We start from the raw sequence: 19,965 nt of genomic DNA on the forward strand, positions 1-19,965 counted from the left end.
CAGTACATGATACACTGCATTACACACTGTAAACTAACAGTGGATATCAACTGCAGCGTCCATTTTGATTTATATGGCTGTCATTACCCAACTCGTCACTGAATAGAGGTTGTAGAAGTAATTGCGGCTAAGCCGCTAGAAATCTTTCAATTTACTCGGTAAATGATTGCTGAGGTTTAATTTGGTTCAAATCATGAGCAAAATATGTCGCTTTCCCCCTTTCAGACCACCAGAATCTTCATGCCCCTCCTTTGAACCCTCAATTTTTCCATAGCCCCCACCCTCCGTAAATTCTGATCCCATCGCGAGGAACGGAGTCAAGTTGTTACGTTATGCAATCACTGTACATTATTATGTAATAACCGCAATGTTAATTATTTACCACATTCCAAACAGAAAAACTCTAATCGACTCAAAATATGTGTATACAACTTAATGTACGTTTATTTAACGATCATAATAGAACGAATGCAAAAAAGTACACTGTTACACATGTCATTATTAATTAAGTTGTCTTCACAGCGATACAAAAAAGATCTACAACTATAATCCATGAAGAATTCATGGCGTACGGCTTAAATAACATGTACTTTTTCGCCGGGATATGAAAATGAAAAGTCAAAAGTTAATGACGTCACGGAGGAATGTTCCAAACAAATCGAGCGACTGAAAAGACAAACAAACAACACTATCTCAGCTACACGTCGTACACTACATTATACTACCACTAAATAAGGCATGCTGCAATGGGTGATACATGTAATACTTGTCTTCCTATTTAGGCCTTCACGAAGAAACGTTTGCAGGAGACATCGCCCACTGACATGGTACACACCAGTTTGTCACCAACTACTTCGTAGACGGATTGTGGTTCCTTGGGATATTGTGCTCCTGGTTTCACCACCAGTTTGTCGCCTTCCAAATTGGCAATACCTTTTCTTTCTTGTCCGGTGATTGGGTTCTTCAGATCGAAGACCTCACCCAACTGTAAATGACAAAATGTAGTACAGTGTATTATTCATCCTCTTCGTATCTGATTTATGGCAGTATTTACCGTCTGCTCTAGCTTGAACTTTATTCTTTAAAGTCGTCACTGTCACCTAGTGTCATGAACGTGAACGAAATTCCTCGAAATTGTAGCACAAGTGACATATTAAATATTAAATATTACTCTCTCTCTCTCTCTCTCGTTCGTTCGCTCTAAAATACAATAATTATATTAGCGATATGCATAACTCTTGGATTTTTTATTTTTACAAGTGGAAAACCCTTTGTATGAAGGACAATGACTAATATAAACCCTCTCTCTCTCTCTCTCTCTCTCTCTCTCTCTCTCTCTCTCTCTCTCTCTCTCTCTCTCTCATATTCAAGCGCATGCTTCTTTGTTCTTTCACTGGTGTTCAATAACTCGAGAATGGTGAATTTATGATAAATCAAAACTTATATGTTAGTCAAGAAAAGTTTCTGCTATGTTAACGCATAGAATGACAACTTACAGTTAGGCTCTGTTCGAGGGTTCCTCTGGGGCCACTCATTTTCAGATGTAACTTGTTGCCATCAACAGTAACATCAATGTGTGGTTTGGCGTCTAATGCTGCAGCTTTGGCAGGTGCAGGTACTTCCATTGCATCAAGAAATGCCTCTAAATTGTCATGGGAGTCCAGCTGCCATCCTCCGGCCATTGATGCAAGAGCCATTTTGTATTACTGAAGTGAATTTGAGAGGACGAGAAAAAAAAAATCAACGACTGTCCTGGTCGATGTTCTGTAGAAAAGTGGTACTATTAATGAAAATCAAGTCCCCTATATCAAGATTTGTGTGTATCAAGATTAGATATACTCAAGGCGTTTCATTATTTTACATAAGAATGTTTAACGATTGTTCCATTGTCGCATGGGGTGCACTGGTTAGATTTCGACAGCAAAATATTGTTTTCAAACTGTTTGCTCTCTCCAGCCCCTATGAAATGGGTGTATTTAGAAAATAAATCATCGTCTACCTGGGTAACAAAATCTTACCAACGTTGCCACTTGCTTTATGCCTGGTCTGCAATGATTTCAGCAAATCATCATACATGATTGTAACAATGTAACCTTTTCAGGTATTGAAGTTGATTAAAATGTAGCAATGTTAGTAAGTTATGTCTAGCCAGACGATAGTGTAGAAATCGTAAATGAATTTTTTGTCAGTGGAAGGCGTCGATGTGTCGACGTGCAGTCCTATCTGCTCAATGTCCATCATAGCAAGTACACACACTATACCAACATGAATGAAAATTATAATTTTTTTCTAAGAAATATCAGGGACAAACCAACTTATACGTAAAAGTGTCTGTCTCTTGTCAGTCTGTATATTCCAATATGATTTCCATGCGTTTATATAACATTTATATATTTTACACAAGTTTTCTATAATTAATTGCAAAACATAGATTTCTAACCCAGGTATGTCTTTCGAAGACAAGAACGTGATTTTACAAGACATTAGTTAATACTGTCGTCAGCATTCGTAATGTCAACTTGATTTCTTAGACAACTGGAGACCCACCGATGAAGAGGAGCTCAGTCTCCTTCGAATATTTGCGTTAGAAATGTATGGTTTACGATGATATGACAACAATTAATAAAACTTAAGTATTAATAAACTTAAGTCTAGAAGTTATCCCCCCCCCCTCCTCCCCTTTTATATCTGCTGATTTGAAAATGCATAATCGGTTTCTGCGTTCCATTGATCAGTAACTTTCTTTAAATAAAAATGAGAGAAAAACGAGCGACCCATCACACGAACATTTGGGTACCACACAATATCAAATGGTTTGTTCTTGAACCTCGTTGTTAACGTGCTTTATCTTATTAATCCCCCAAATTACGTCACATTTATTTGCCTGGAATGCCAGGAGTGGTGTGGGCACAGAGGTTTTATATTAATTAATATTTCATCCAAACAATGTGTTTTATCATGTCATTTCTTGTACATGCATGGCCTTATCTCGATCTTAAATACAAACATTAATATACGAATGAACTCTACACAGAGAAGAACATGGCGATGTGTATCCATGACAACACCTTATAACACTCAGTTTGTGTGTCATGGTCTACAGAAAATCTGTACACGTAGACATGTATTTTATATTAAGCCTGCATGTCCACAATCTGAAATTCATCCACGCACGAAACGCAGTCAGTTTTTCTATGCATCTTTGGCAGGTGCTGATACTTCCATATTAGCATAAAAATACTTCGAAGTGAAATTTAGAAGACCGTCGAGAAAAAATACTCGACTTTTCTGGTCGGTGTTCTGTAGAATAGTGGTGCGATAAATCAAAATCAAGTCCCCTTATACCAAGTCACACGAGTTTGAATATCTCGATATGATAATCTCCATTTGCAATGTTTAATACTATAGAAGTTTTAAGCTCTAGGTAAACTAAGATAGAAACAAGTTAACATGTTAAATATAAGCTATCAATGATATGTGTCAATCACCTTGACCCCAAAGAGTCCGTGACGGAATGTGATCGTCAAGAGGACCAAATCATTGGCCGTGAACTACTAGATTGGTCTCGTCGATCAGCGAGCAGCTGTCTTAGTCTAGTTCATGTACGGTATCGTTACGATTACACTTCGTGGTTTAGGTTGAGACCACGTTGGCATCCACACTACAGCTGTCTCAGAGTATTTGAAATGAGACCGTTCATAGAGAAACTGCACCTCTATATGTTTAAATGATATATGAGGGGGGGGGGGGGCACCCCAGAGTGTAGATGGCAGGCATCGAACATGAATTGGTACGACTTCAACAAGCCCGAGATCGAGATGGCCATGATACAAAACGAACTTTACAGATGCCGTAGTACATGTGTTGACAGATTGTCTGTGACATTATTAGCTAGTTATATTTGCACAAATACCAATGTGTTTTACTGGTTGTCTTATTTTCAGATCATAACACCTCTTTATTTATCTCATTTAAAAGATACTCCGAGTCATGTTATGCGTTTGTCTGGATAGATAGATATGTCTGTTTGTCTACAACTGTCTGTTTCTGGCTATCCGACAGTCTGTGGACTCGATTATAGCTAAAATTGTTGCACCTTTTCACTGTCTTATTTTCAAATCTATGACGCTCCTTATTGCTTTCCGTATCACGTGGGTTTAACCGATACTATTTTTTTTTTCAATTTTAGAATTAGCATTTTTAACTCAATGAGTATGTGTCATAATCAATATTTCTATACATATTCTCATAATTACCCATATTTTTAAAAATGTGAAATAAAGAAAATTTAACTTGATCTAACAAAAAGCCTAAGTCACACTGAACGATATTTTCAACTTTGAATTCGAAGTTAGCGAAATTTTCGTATTACTGAGCAAAAAACCCAGCGAATTCAGTACAAAGTATCAGTGTGTTTTTGTTAAGGCCGGAGAACATATATAGAGGTAAATTGATGGGGAAATATGGTAACAAGATGTGTGTGTGTGTGTGTGTGTGGGGGGGGGGGGGTATTCTAAAATATTACTATGTGTGTGTGTGTGTGTTTATATTGTGTTTGTGTATGTAATAAATGAGTAATGATAGAACAATTGCAATGATACAAAACTATTAGTTATATTTAGTTTTGAGATGAAACATTATAAATGCTGCATTTAATTTTTTTTTTTTAATATTAAAGCTCTTTTATCAAAGATGTAGTAAGTGGAGACTACCTGATTGTTATATGATATTATTGTGAGAGCGTGTGTTTCATTCATTACATGCAGTTGAAATAACCCAATAAAGAAATTAAAAAATTCAGGGGGGGGGGGGGTGTCATATAGGGTCTCATCCTAGTACAGCCGAGTTTTATCTAGGCCATTTTACGCAAATTTTACCGTTTCTCGAAAAATACAGCTTTCATCAAATTAATGGACTACTTGCAAGATCGTTTACATGTAAACACATACCATAACGCTCAATAAAATGTCACTAAAATGAACAAAATGGTACATTCTGATTCCTAACTATTGAATTCTAATCGACACGAAAATGATCAAGTATTTTCATATATCTACCCATTGAACTTGCAGAGATCTGATGAAAAAAGGGTTTCACCAGAGGACAACATGTACACATGACTAATACTAGCATGTCGTCTTAATGTGGGCGAGTGCATTAATTGTTCACGGATGGTTGGGCCGTGACGAAGTCTTGGAAAGGTCCTTTTTACGTGTACATGGAGTCCAAAATCTATGGTTTTCAAAGTCGTTATGTCTGTGATTTGCTTATTTTACGAAAACATTATGGAAAGAAGATTTTCCATGACTTCGTCAGTATCGGACGCCAAGTTCCCCTCCTCTAGCTCTTCCCTTTAGTTAATAGTTCAGACGTTGCATGTACAATCGTCACAGTACAATTGGTGACCTTTCAAAATCTTAAAGAATATGTCTTAGCAAAAAGTTTTGTCGGATAACCGTCGTAGATAACTATCCAAGCTTCATGAAAACTAATATAATGTAGTTCACGATCGCGTTATTTCATTTTCTTTGAGTTCATTACCATCCATACAGTGACACGAAAAGAAATAGTTTCGTCTTCTTGCCAAAAACCGTTGTGCCCTATCATCTCCGATTATTTTTGTTTCGGAAAAAAATGCTGAAACATGCTGAAGAGAACTATGGCTAGATATGTCGATTTTTTTTGACGTGGGAGCGTGACGTGTTGACTGTATATACTGTGCTGCAGCTATGTCCATATGAACCTGTGCAGTATAATTTCCAGGTAGACACAACAATGGCAACAGAATCGAAGTTGCAACATTCGTGTTGCATCTTTTTACTTGATTTCTACAGGGGTACATGTTATGTACATGTATCAAAATGAAAACAACCGGCTCTCCGAGTACCATGCTGGAAAGCGAAACATACAATCGGACTATGCATTCTTTATTCCAAAAAAATACCATCATACTGAAGATATTTTACGTCGCTAACTTGCCTACTTTATTTAGTTAAAACATCGTTTTCAAAGCATTTTGTGTGTTTTCCGTTGTTTCACTTTGATCATGGCCACACTAGTGGGGAACTCCGGTAAATTGATAGTGGAACCCCGGCTTTAAAAAACACTGAGTATGAATTCCAAATAGCCAAGGTTTGTCCATCAATATGATTCGTATGTCAGCCATGTAAATGTGCAATGGTGGTGATGACATATTGGGACATGGCGATTCCTATATGCTTACTTCTAGTACATTGTCCATCTAATACATATACATGACTGCTAAGTCCTACGAGTCAACAATGGACCACTGCATGCTAGGTCAATAGAGGCGACTAAGAATTTTTTTGTTTTTTTGTGTGTGCTGTTTTCATGAAGTGACACTCAATAACCAAACGTTTATTAAATTATCTTTTCCTGGAGTGATGAAAAGTTACCTTTTTAGGCCGATTTAGCAAATAGACATTTTGTATTTTTCAACTTTATGAATGTGTACCTTTTTACTAGTCTTTTCCTAATATCGGGGCATTTTTAACAGTTTTCGTTCAAATAGTGTATTTTGTGTTGTCCTTTATGTTTAAATTTGTTGTACAGCATTTTTTATTAAAAATAATTACATCAGACAAATACAGACACTGATATTGATTGCGTGCAAGCACATAAAATGATACATTTTATCTCACTGTAAGCACAAATTACTGCGATTGTACCCGTAAAAGTATTTTTGGGTAGAAGTTGTCTGTGTTCTTGTAAAATAAAAATTCATCACCCAACAGTGAAACACCGGAAAAGCTCGTTTGCATTTTAGATATATCTCGTACTAGCATTCCAATTTAAACAGACCAAAGAGACCGACAGATAGTCGAAATGATTAGAGATAAGGATGATAAGGAGGAGGCTCTAGCTCGAACTGGAACTGGATTTTGGCGTCGTCACTCTATGACACCTGATCGCTTTCAATTCCAAACAGGGAGTAGTCAGAACAATTCCTAGTTTTTGTTGTAGGAATTTCAAAATCTCCTCTGTAAGAGAGGAGCTCAGTCATTCTCATTATAAACATATGGCTGATCTTCTGCCATTACTATATATATGACATCATGAGACAATAATTGATTGTACCAACACAGAGCTCTATTGAATTAAGCCCTACTTCGTTGACAAATGTAGTGAAACATTTGCACCTTTGCAAAGGAAGAGTACCATTTGTAAACCTGAACCCCAGTCATTATAGACAGACTTGGCATGACTACCTTTACATATTAAAGTTATCTTAGCAACCTGCTCACTTGTTTCTGTTATATTTAGACTCTTCAGCATGAGTTTGGCATCTTCACTCATACGTTCCAGCAAGTTATTACCATTTTAAGGTCAGCCCACTGGAATTTTGTAACCATAGTGATTGGGTAGGCGGGTTGTTGTATAACATGTACGCACCACCCATGCCAATACAGAATACTTGTTCGAATTGCTCTTCATTTGCACACGTCTGACAACAGTATTCAGAGTTACTACCTCATTAAACTCTTTCCAAATTAATAATCCTCTCAAAGCACCTGGTCTTTAATTTTCATACTGGGGAATCTAAAACTCATGGTACCTGAATATCATCACCAAAGAACACAACTACTGGTAGGCCTCCCCATGAGCTATAATCATTGAAGCCACGCCGACATAAATAATATGCCCTGCCTAAAGTTGTTGTCCCTACGAGTGACCTTTCACAAAGAGAACTTTTACACCATGACAATTTTCTTGCAAAGCCTCACCTATCAAACCATCTGCCAGTAGTTTCATATAGTTACCTTTGAATATTGTAGGAATATTTATGAAACTGCACAAAGTGACACACGTTTATACTATGACCTGTTGGACAAAGTACTTGAACAGAATTATTTCAAATTGATTCTAAAAATCTATTCTTTTAATCTGACTGCTTTTACTAAACTGTAAACATTTGATGAGGTGTGATTTTCCTGACAAAGTTGTGTAGTACCAGGAACAATAAGTGTCAATTTTCAAATAGTTTCTTCATATCAGATGCCAGTCTGTGGTCGTTATTCATTTGTTCGGTCAATTTTGATCGTTATAATTTTTCGTGATAGTTCTTGTTTTCACTGAGTGTAATTACATGCTTCTAATGATAACGCGATATGACAACATTAGGTTTATTTGACAAATTATGGGATGTATTTCCATGATGCTGCGATGACGTAATCTCTTTGACAAAGGTGTAGCTCGATAAGAGTCACTATGCCTTGTGTAAACGGCATTGTCTGTGATGTCAAAGGTCAACTCACTGAATAAACACAACCAAACTGATGTTATCATAATGGACTTCTCAAAAGCATTTGACACTGTACCACACAACCGATGTGAAACAACAAATGCTGCCGGTACAAAACTACCTGTCACCAACTCTAAGGCAAACTCGGCATACACACTCTCAAAGCTTCATTCAACACCAGGCACGCATAGACTGTCACAAATATTCCCTTTTTCCACGGACCGTCAGAGACTGGAACAGTTTACCACAGGTTATAATCAACAGAACAGATTCAGAACAATTCAAACAAGCATTATCAACATTCAACAGAACACAGGACAACAACGTCAAGGACTAATAACAATCATTGCGCACATCACATCCTACTCGTTTTGTTCCACTAGGGACGTTGAGTAGTATTCTAAAGAAGAAACTACACAGACAAGAGGAATGCTATGTGTACCATCCAACATTAACACATAAATACTCGGTTAACCCGAAATAATGATATATGTCATTGTAATCGTGCATGAATTTTTTACAGTGGTTTGTGAAGGTTGGTGACATTTTCATGAGATTTGTGCGCAGTTTTTAGATGGGGGGGGGGGGGGCGTGCCTGGACGAGGGATCCAGACACAAAGACGACAACAAGCACACAAAACTCAGAGGAGGGCAATTAGATGCTCAGACTTTTCAATAATCCGAGAAATATCGGGGGGGGGGGTAGTCTTGCTGCTAGACGTTCGGGCTTTCTTTCGATGCTATAACTATAAGCGAACGAAGTTCGCATGTGAGGGCTTGCCCGAACAGTCTAGCGAATGTCATTTTCAGACCGGACATTCCATTGAGATTACATTGAGCGGTGGGTTGGGCCATCTATGCATATATATACTTTAATATATTCAATAACCTATGACCTCGGGGAATCTCTGCATGCAAGTGTTGACAAACACATTTACGTCATTACTATGGCTTATCGGTTTATGGTAATTGTGAGTTTGATGAGTGTGTAGACGTTGTCATTCACACATTTCAGTTAACGCATTGGTGGTTATTTATACAAGCCCCTCCTTAAGATGAATATGCATGAAAATTTAGCTATTGTCCTCTGTTTGTGCTTGTCGCTAATACGGTTCTGTGATTGGCAGTTATTTATATCCTGATGACATTCGCTAGACCTCGGATGTTCCATCCTCGATAGCGTTGTTCGGCTGTGTGTCGTATTTTATCGGAAGAACATCCGAGGGCTAGCTGATAGACTGGGGGGGGGGGGGGTATAATCTGGGTTCTTCCATTTCGTCACACACAGTTACAATGATATCGGTTCATATTTTTCAACGAGTTGACCGAAGATTTCTGTATCATTGTCAGATAAAATATTGCTTTCTTCTTTGTATTCAGTATGATCTATGACGTCAGAGAGTGTCATTCACACATGCGTAGTAAAACCATGAAGTTAAGCACCTCCCTATAGTAAGGGGCACTACATCCTCTCAACGTACTGTGACTGGGCAGAAAGTCAGATGTCATATAATTATTTTTTAAGTTTTAGTTTTTTTATTCTTTTCTGAACAATCTTCTCCAAGATTTCTTTTTGTTTTTGTTTTGTCTTTTGTTTATACTCTCGTCGATTTCATCTCGTGCTTCATCAGTTGTTTCAATGGTCTTTTGCTTTCTACGGGAAAACAACTTCTTGAATTTTTTCATTCCTGGTGTCTTTTTTTTATTACTTACTCTTTTTAACGTGGTACCCTTCTACATCTTCTTTGTTTCATCTTAGCGGAAAAAAACAACATAAGTTCTGCGCGAGTGTATTGATACCCGTGTGTGTCTCGTTTTTGATTGTATAAAGCTACACTGATAATTTCAGCTCTGGTACCTCTCTCTCCATCTCTGACGTTTGAAATTAATGAGACCTTGCAAGAGCATCTGATTTGATTCCACCATTTTTTACATTTCTTTGTTTCTCCAAACATTTCTTCTACACTAGCCGGAAGATTGTCCTCGTGTTTACCTTTCTTTTCTCTATAATGTGGGTTTAAAGAAATACAATGATATGAATATGGACACACCATTCCGAGGATTTCTGTATCGTTGTCAGATATAATACACTGCTTTCTGTGACGTCACAGACAATGTCATTCACACATGCGTAGTGAAAGCCATGAGCTCTCCTTTAAATTCTGTCAATGACACTTTTGTTTTTTGTTGACGCATCCAGAAGTTTCTTCAAGTTCATCTGTAGTCTTGGTTTTGTTTCATTTCACATTCAAATATTTTCTTTTTTTTTCTTGATTCTTTATATTTTTTTGACCACTTACTTCTGCTTCTTTGGCATCTTCTACGGTGTTTGTTTCACCTTGGTGAAAAAAAATAACATAATTTCATTTGTACATATTCAACCATGTCCTATGTGGACATATCCAATAATACTGTACTTAAATAAAATTTGCCAAAAAAAGAGCAATATCCAAGCCCTGGCTTATATTACAAAAAGAATATTAAATTAAATACACAAGATAAATAAATGTCACACTGTCATGTCTCGGTTGTAAATGAAGTTTTTCCTACGGTTAAAGGCCTCATATACAAAGTCTGAATAGAGTACTAGTATTGTTAAATATCTCTCACAACTTAACATCTCCGGGACTCGAATATCAACGTCCCCTTCAGACCTGCACCGTACTGTAAATATATAAACATATGGGGTTTTATAAGCAAAATGTTATTTTCCATTTTTATTTGTGACAGTGTATTGTTCCTCTAAAAACCTATAATAATGATGCCCAACCTCTCCACTATTTTATAGCTATAACGGTTTTACTTTTCGCAGAAATAAACCAATATTGAATGTAAATCTTATCCGTCCATGAACGCGACACGTGTGACAAAACATACTCGTTTACTTACTCAAAATAGTGGCTATTCTGTACAGCCGCCGCCGAGCTTGAGCTGGTGTTTCATCCGGCTTGTGGTAGTGATTTTTGATTAGAGAAATCAAGTCTTCTGGAATTGGCAAACTGTAGGAGACAATTTCAAGCGAAAAATTGAAGATTTACTAGAGTGAAAACTCGCTACGCGCCAAATTTATCATTGTATGTAAACAGAAGTTGTGTAACTTTCTCGTAGCCGACTAAAGTAAACAAACGTTTATAAGAGCTGGAAAAGAAAGCGTGCTTTCGTATCTCTACTGAAAAATACATACGTCAATGGTTTCCTATATCTAGTTACAGTTCATGGCTGTTGGGACAACGATGTGATACGTTCAAATGACTTTTATAAAAACAAATGATGTGACAAGATTGTGGAATGGAAATTAGTGAAACGGTGCAACTGCAAATACTTATCAGCACCGGAAGTGAGTCAGGCATACCGATGGTTTACATGCGGGTCAAGCAAAATACATTAGGAATATTATACCAGCAAACGTAAAAGACAGTTGAAATATTTGTATTAATAATATTCATGAAATGATTTCAGAACTCCAATAAAACTTCATGATCACTAAGAACGTGTACACGAAAGTGCGAATTGTGATATTCACAATGCATACTTGAAGTTGTGACACAAATAAATAAGTACGATTTTAATAATGTCCTATTCCTAGGTCAGATAGAAACAATGTAAAATGACTGTACTTACCTTCTTTGCGTGAAACACGCGCGAAAGTTTTCAATGGCACGATCGAAATCCGCACTTTGGGCTGTTCGGCCATCTTGCTTGATCAAACGCGATGTATGTGAGCAAGAGGAAGGCTCCTCAGCACAATGACGAATTTCAAACTTATCTGAGTTGTCTATAAATATGATAGCACATGCTTGGAAAATATTCTCCTTTACTTTGAGGAAGAGAGAGGTTCTAGGTATTACCAAAATTGTTTTGACTACAAGTTTACTGTAAACTCAGTCTGCTTGTTTCCTAGTATTTCCTAGTATTAGTAGGTCCATGTACTCCATATTCATTTTTCATGTCATTAGTGATATCATGATTCCTGATTTTTTTTTATCATTTATGATCTACTAATGTCAAAAATAAATTATATTACAGAATCAACAGGTCATGAAATATTAAAAGTTGATGACAGATTTTATGTTGGTCAAACTCAGTGTATTGAAAACTTTGTAGACAAATGCAACAGGACAAGTGTCTGTGCCACAGAAGGTTGCCATGGTAAGTTTTTCATTTTAAAAAAAATATGAAATCATCCAAATGTACATGTTTATGTCTTCAGGAGCTCATATTTTTGTTGATATTCTTCACAAGATGTTTATGAAAAAAACATTTGCAATATGAATGTTTTAGTTGACATTACCACAATGTAACTGTTGTACTGTATTTTATTGTAGATCAACCAAAGTGTATCATTTTATGATAACATGACTTGTTCATCATCATATTTTACAGGACTGGTATGTTGGTACCAATGAAAGTAACATCAATAGGTCTCGGGGGTGGTGTTAAGATGGAGTACATCTGTAATGGATGCAGAGGACGGCAAATCTAGTTTGATAGCTCTACCTACATTGAAGGATCAAGACGTAGTGTGGTTGCTTTAACAATACATGTAGCCCATTTTATATCAGGCAGTCATTATGCTGATTTAACCAGGTGTTTAAATTTAGGTCTTGGGCTGCATGTATTGTCAAAGCGCTCATACTATGACTTGATCAAAACCATGTACCCAGTTGTACAATGCATGGTTGAGCAAATGTGTGAGGAAGCGAAAGACAAGATGAAGGAAATCCTAAAAAACACTATTGGTTCATTCCACAGGGCCATAACGACATCGGATGGCGCGTGGTTGACAAGGGGCAGTTTTAGTAAGAACTTCACATTCACCATTCGAAACTTTATGAACAATGCCTTATTGTATTATTTACATTTATGCCAAAGAGGTGACGATGACCTAGATGAGCCACTCACTATACAACTGGACATCAAAGTCCTGTGAAGGTTTTGCTGCTGAAGTCTGCTTCAAGCGTGTCCACGAAGAAGGAATGAATGTAGGGGTCAACTGGCAGGACAATGATTCAAGCAGCATTAAATCTTTTGATCAGGTGTTCACCAATCCAGAGAAAAGCAAAGTAATGTTCTGTGGTGGGCACATCACCAGGGCATATATCAACCAACTGACCAAGTATTCCAACATGAAGACAGCGACCTCTACATTCATCTCTCGCTATGGGAAAGCTTACCCAAAACTAGCAAAACTGCCATTGTCAGAAAAAACACAGAAACTGTGGATGTCTCTTAGAGAACTTCATGCCCGTATAAATCACTCGTGTGCAATAGTTGAGGCACATCACACCAAAGATCTAGACACGTACAGGAACATCATGACTTGGTTAGGGAAGTACCATGCAAGAGGTATCCACACTTGGGAAGATGGTCAATGCAGTTTTCACGAACAAAAAGTATGTTCGTGCGTGTGGAAAGTGTGAAAGAAAGAACGACATAGAGTGTGAAGGGAAACCCTATCAGTCAAAATATTCTCTGACGTGCATTTCATGCCTTGCTCTTTGAAATAGCAACAATGGAAAGAAGGAAGATGGCAGAAGAGATAATCCACCCGGAACTGGGAAAGGGTCACTCAAATTTACCCGAGTCGTCACATTCGGTGTGGACAAAGTTCAGAGCAAAGAACTCTAACATCCAACGCTTACATTACATTTTAAGCACCAACCTAGGGTTACTGCAATCAAACATGTCATGGTGTATGGCCGAAAATGGGATTTCATACCATTGGATATTGGACCTGTACAGTCGCCTTTCACTACCAATACTTCCAAGCATCCAGGAGGCCTGTAGAAAAGCGGATGAAGAGCGTGTGGAGCGTTCAGAGAGGGCAAAGTCAGATAAATCGAAAGGTATGAGGCTTCATCGGAAACAAGCAAGGGTGTTGGAAAATCAGGAGCGTAAACAGTGGGTAAAAAGCCTAGTTGTCAAACATGGCTATAGAAGTGACTATGATGATGAAGAAGCAACATCTTTATTGATGAATAGTAACGAGTCAGTATCAAAGAATGACAGTGTTGTTGTAACAAATGCAGGCAGTCGGACAAAGAAATATGTTTTTTACCTTAAGCAAAAGAAGTGCAAGTGTGGGTCTACTACACATGTAAGAACAAGTCACTGGGACTGTCAATTAGGAAAGTCAAAGGGGAGGAAGGAAAAATACTGTTGAACTGTTGTGTACCATGTGCTTACTGTTTATTACCCATACTTGTCAAATGTGACTAATTACAGTTTAATGGTTTACGGGAAACCTTGAAAAGAAAGCACACTGTTACAGTACACTACATCATTGAACAACAAAAATAACTTTTTCCATTAGTGTACAGTGTACTGACTGTATCAGTATTCTTGCTTTAAAGTTTTCACACAAGTGATGCCAAGGGAAACTTGTTCTGGTACCCAACCTAATGTACATTTGCAAAATAACTTATTGTAAGAATACATGTCATTCAAATTGCTATTTATCAATCAATCTATCTATCAATTAATTAATCAACTTTATTACCCTTTTTTGGACAAGTTACAACTCAAACTGAAAAATATATTATATATTGGTACTGCAATTTATCTGAAACTTGTCAGCAAAGGTTTTTGCAGTATTGTCAATGTCTGCCAAAGTGGTAGAAGTCAAGTTAGAAATTGCAGTTCTGCTATGTTTTGCATAAACTGTGAGTATTTGTAAAAAAAAAATTGTAAAATGTTTGGTCGAAACCATAGTTGATATTGTAGAGTAAATAAATATTAGTAAATTCAATAACACTCGTTCTCTCTCAGTCTTGGAGTAAGCAAGTGAAGGAGTAACTGTGGTGATGGAAATGTATGCTATTGTATTATGTTTGGGTATTTATACCACATACAGAGAAATTAAACATCTTATTAATTTGAATGTGAGTGTGTTGGCAGTCTGTGGCATTACCATGAGCAACTACTTGGCTAACTGGAGAGATGACTGGTTGTATTTTAAATCATTTATTTAATCCACATTAAAAGTTTTCTTATACTTCCCTTACTCATGACAGGAGATCAGTCATTAATTCTATGTACAGTATGATATTTTGTCCTGCATTCTCGTTGACCACTTTTGCCATCTCTTCTGGTTTTACTCCATTTACTCTCGGTCCGTTTCATTTTGGCATGACCCTGTGAAAAAAGACTATATTTTAGGCTACATTGCCATCAATAGTCTAGTGCCCTACACCTCCACGAGTTCGTGTTTAGAGTCAAACTGTTTATGTGCTTTATTACTCCAAGTATCATAAATGCTGGGCTGTTGGCCTCTATCTAGCAACTGCATAATAGGTTTTTTTTATGAGTTCTTTGGAAATCAATGGCTTGGTCGAATGAAAAATGTGCACGAGTTGCACCTGTGTAGGTCAACTTGCTTCTATGTGGTTATGAGCCTATTGACAGATCACAGGTGGTTTATAACTTAGAAACAGATTGGCGTGTTGTACCATTAAAAAAGAATAAGCAAAAATACACTTTGAATTGGTCCTAAGATCCGTACAAAGGGCGAAGTAGGTGCTCCAATTATTCATAAATCGATGTCAATAACAAAAATGGATACGATGGAACCTCTAATTGAAACGCAACGTGTACATGCAGTGCATGCTGTGCTGGAGTATTTCTCAAACGTAGATGCCACTTGTATCAGAACAAAGAACGTTACAACTTGCATAAGTACGTACGTACGTACCCTGGAATCCATGCGGATTGGATTTTTTATATTTGTCTTTCCAAACACGACGAATGTAAAAAAAAAATCCAATCCGCATACGACGACGACGACGACGACAGAATAACACTCAATGATTCAGCAAACACATACGTAACGAAAACCGCACGGTTTTGACACATGGGACAAAACAATTAAAAACTGAGAAACACATTTAACCAAAGGTTGCGTTTTATATCATTTTACTCACCTTCCGACTGAAGTTTTAGCTGAAATTTGCAGCAAACGTCAGCAAAATCGAATATATAAATTTACGTTCGATACATGTTCAGCCATCGTGGTAATGCGTGTTACGCAATGTTACTACGGCAGTCCCACACTACAGCAATCGTCGTAGAGGGCCCACCGAGCTCCCTTGCTAAATTTAAATTTACCAAAGTCGGGGAATTATTGTGAACGTGTTTACTGCATATGTACGGTATGCCCTTTGCTAGTTCCGACACCAGTGCGTCCAAATAAATATGTAGGAGTGGATTTACATTGTACGTAGTTTTATTGATAAATTCACCTGACGTCCTAGCCCACACAACAACTGTTATTTTTCTTTATTTGTTGTTAGATGCAGATACATGTACATTAACGTGGTTTTCTTTTTAAAAAATCATCCAGGACCTCTTACTTGGTTTTACTGTCTGTACTTTTATGTTGGTGGGGGTCGGAAGCAACCCCTGTAGCCTGATGCTGACTGTCAATCGTTCTTTTTCACTCGTTCATTAAATGGAACCAAAGACATTTTCTTCAATTTCTGAAATCTTTTTTTGCTCGCAGTTGTAACTTCTGCTGCTATGGTGTTTGTTTCATCTTGGCGAGCTGCAACTGGTCTGGGCTGTAAAATGCGTCGAGTTATGTCATATATTGTATTGGTTGTGAAAGGGGTCGGCCGATACGCGAGAGCGCTCGTAACCTTACAGACGACACTGTTGACAGGTCCTGCATTCAACATTGTATATAGCCTAGCTACAGTACCCGAATGGTTTTACAATCGTATCTAAGTAGCTTCTCATATGCCTATTGGTGCATTTTATTTAGTTATATATTTTGAGTACAACTTTTCATTTTTCTTTCATTTGTGTATGTATGTATGTATGTATGTATGTATGTATGTATGTATGTATGTATGTATTTATTTATTTATTCATTTATATATTTGTTTGTTTGTTTGTTTGTTTATTTATTTTGTTGTATTTATTTAACATTGTTCCTGGCAGCCCCTGTATTGTTATACCTCCTCAGCCTTTTACTACGCTTACCCGAGAAAAGTCAGTTGCAATTGCCCCACTTAGTCCAGCTACATATATGAATCTCAAGGGTGTCTTTTAGAGAACGCAGTAACACATCGTTTTCCATTACCCTTTTTAAAATTTCTTTCAGTTCTTTAAGACTTATAGCAGGCATGGTATTCCCATTCTGTTTTGCTTCCCCGTTTACGCCTTTTTCACTATGGATTAGATGTAAAAAAAATAAATAAATATTACATTAGCTCTTTTAACTTCTTTGAGTTCACTAAATATTATATAACAATGATTTTCCTCTCGCATTTTGCCTTTTTTTTACTATATATTAGATGTAAAAAAAATCCTAAGATTACATTTACTAATGGTAACATATGAGAAAATATATACCTCCTTTTAATTACCAGTTTATGCAGGAGAGCGCCACCAATGATCACAGTGAGGCGAACGGATTGTGATGAGTCAAGTAGTCTCGGTTACTCAGATTTCCTCTGGCTCTGGAGTTAGCGGAAGATATTTTACATAGTTCCTGGCTCCCTCTGCATTGTCTTCGATAATATTTTACTCACTCAGTTTTTTACTATACTTACCCGTTTCATAAAAGTCAGTCCATTGTTTCTTTGAGAGAATGCAGCAAAGTGTTGTTTTCCTTTACCATTCTTTTTACTTCTTGCACTTCATTTAAGATCATGGTCAATTGATTCTCTTCTCCCATTTTGCATTTTTCACTATGGATTAGATATGTTTTAAAAATATAAGAAGAGACCTCCCTTAAGAGCATGCAGGAGAGCGCCATCAACGGCAAGAGTGGGGCGATTGTGATGATGAGTTAAGTAATTTCGGTTACCCAGACTTCCTCTGGCTCTGGAGTAGAATTGTGTAGTTCCAATGGCAAGCCGAGTAGGCAAAAAAGAACACATTTTTCCTGATCATGAAAGGTGTTCAGATCGACTGAATTCTCAACATTTTTGCATAAAACAATTTTCGCCGAAGCCAAATTGTCCGGGCAAAACAACTCCCACACAAACTTGAATAAATTAAGTGGTTCTTCTGTTTGTGTTTATAAAAGGTACTTTTTTCACACCTTTAGTATCTTCTGACCCTGTATTTCTTTCATTCCACAAAACATAGTAAAACACATCTAACAAATCAGCGCATTCACCAAAATAATGTTTAAAACAATTATAATGTCACTAATAATGAAACAGCGCCACCACAACTTTTATTTCATTAGATACAAGAAGTGTTCAAAAAAACCGGTCAATCTTACCTCATCAGCAATCTGCCACCAGACTGAGATTAATCCACTTCCTTCTTTCTTTACCTTTGCATAAACGCTTTAAATTGCGAAAGTGCTGACGTAAAAGAAGCAGGGGTAAATGAAAACATTAGAATATTTTCAGCATTCACGTACTGCTATGGGGAAGTATATAAACAAGTTGGAGGGGATGACGAAGAGGATCTATGACGTCACAGACAGTGTCATTCACACATGCGTAGTGAAACCCATGAAGGCATGCACATCACCTTCGTCAGAGGCACTACATCCTCTCAACGTACTCTGATTGGCCAGAAAATCAGATGTCATGTAATTTATTTTTAAGTTTTAGTTTTCTTTTCTTTTCTGAACAATCTTCTCCAAGATTTCTTTTTTTTTTCTTTCTTTTGTCTTTTGTTTATACTCTCGTTGACTTCATCGAGTTCTTCATCAGATGCTTCAATGTTCTTTTGCTTTCTACGGGAAAACAACTTCTTGAATTTTTTCATTCCTGATGTCTTTTTTTATATTCGTCTCTCCTTTTTAACCTGGCATCCTTCTCCATCTTGTTTGTGTCATCTTAGCGGGAAAAAACAACATAAATTCATAAGTTCTGTATGAGTGTACGTATTGATACCCGTGTGTGTCTCGTTACCTATGTCTGTATCGTTGTATCGTTATCTGTGTGTGTATGTGTATGTGTGTGTGTGTGTGTGTATGTGTGTGTTTCTATTTGATCACTTCACTGTCTTTTCCTTTTATTCGGATCGGGCATGTATAGTTAATTTGCTAATAATCGTGTGTTTGTCATAGCTTGAAGAAGGTGTACTAGACGCACCGAAACATCACTTACTAATATTTTAGTTTTCATTTGGAAGTAATGACGATTTTGCTAAATCAGTTTTTTAATATTCTTACCTGTTTCATAAAAGTCAGCTGCTCCGGCTCCGCTTGGTCTATCGTTTTCCATTGCCTCTTTGAGCGCACGTAGTAAAGTGTTGTTTTCCTTTACATTCGCTTTACTTCTTCCAGTTCTTTTAAGATCATGGTAAATTGATTCCTTTCTCCCATTTTGCATTTTTCACTATGGATTAGACATTTTTTTAAAATCAAAAGATTATATTACTAATGATAACATAGAAGGAAAGATCTCCATGAGAAGACTGAGACGATCGTGGTATGATGCGTTAAGTAGTTTCCTGTTACCCAGACTTCCTCTGGCTCTGGCGTAGAATTGTGTAGTTCCAATGGCAAGCCGAGTAGGCAAAAAAGAACACATTTTATCTGATTATGAAAGGTGTTCATATCGACGGAATTCTCAACATTTTTATAAAAAAACCAATAATTTTCGCCGAAACCCAATTGTTAAAACAACTCCCACACAAAACTTGAATAAATTAAATGGTTCTAATATATTTTAATGTTTCTGTTTATAAAAGGTACTTTTTTCACACCTTTAGGTATCTTTTGACCCAGTATTTCT

At 37.0% G+C, this 19,965-nt stretch overlaps 1 protein-coding gene across 1 annotated transcript; it reads right to left on the reverse strand.

The window, feature by feature from the left end:
* Positions 1-441: 441 nt before the first annotated feature.
* Positions 442-2,035, reverse strand: LOC144441516 (fatty acid-binding protein 1, liver-like). The gene is made up of 3 exons (XM_078131099.1): positions 2,019-2,035; positions 1,497-1,706; positions 442-985 (listed from the first exon to the last, which is right to left on the reverse strand). The coding sequence occupies exons 2-3, from the start codon at positions 1,695-1,697 to the stop codon at positions 779-781; spliced, it is 408 nt and encodes a 135-aa protein (XP_077987225.1). The 5' UTR covers positions 1,698-1,706; positions 2,019-2,035; the 3' UTR covers positions 442-778.
* Positions 2,036-19,965: the final 17,930 nt, after the last annotated feature.

The sequence above is a fragment of the Glandiceps talaboti genome, chromosome 10 (assembly GCF_964340395.1).
Source record: "Glandiceps talaboti chromosome 10, keGlaTala1.1, whole genome shotgun sequence".
Taxonomy (NCBI): Eukaryota; Metazoa; Hemichordata; class Enteropneusta; family Spengelidae; genus Glandiceps; species Glandiceps talaboti.

Excerpts from the sequence above, each read along its gene's own strand:
- LOC144441516 (XM_078131099.1), bottom strand. The coding sequence starts at position 1,697 with ATGGCTCTTGCATCAATGGCCGGAGGATGGCAGCTGGACTCCCATGAC. Across the intron at positions 986-1,496 it reads CCCTCGAACAGAGCCTAACT|TTGGGTGAGGTCTTCGATCT; the intron begins GTAAGTTGTCAT and ends TGTCATTTACAG.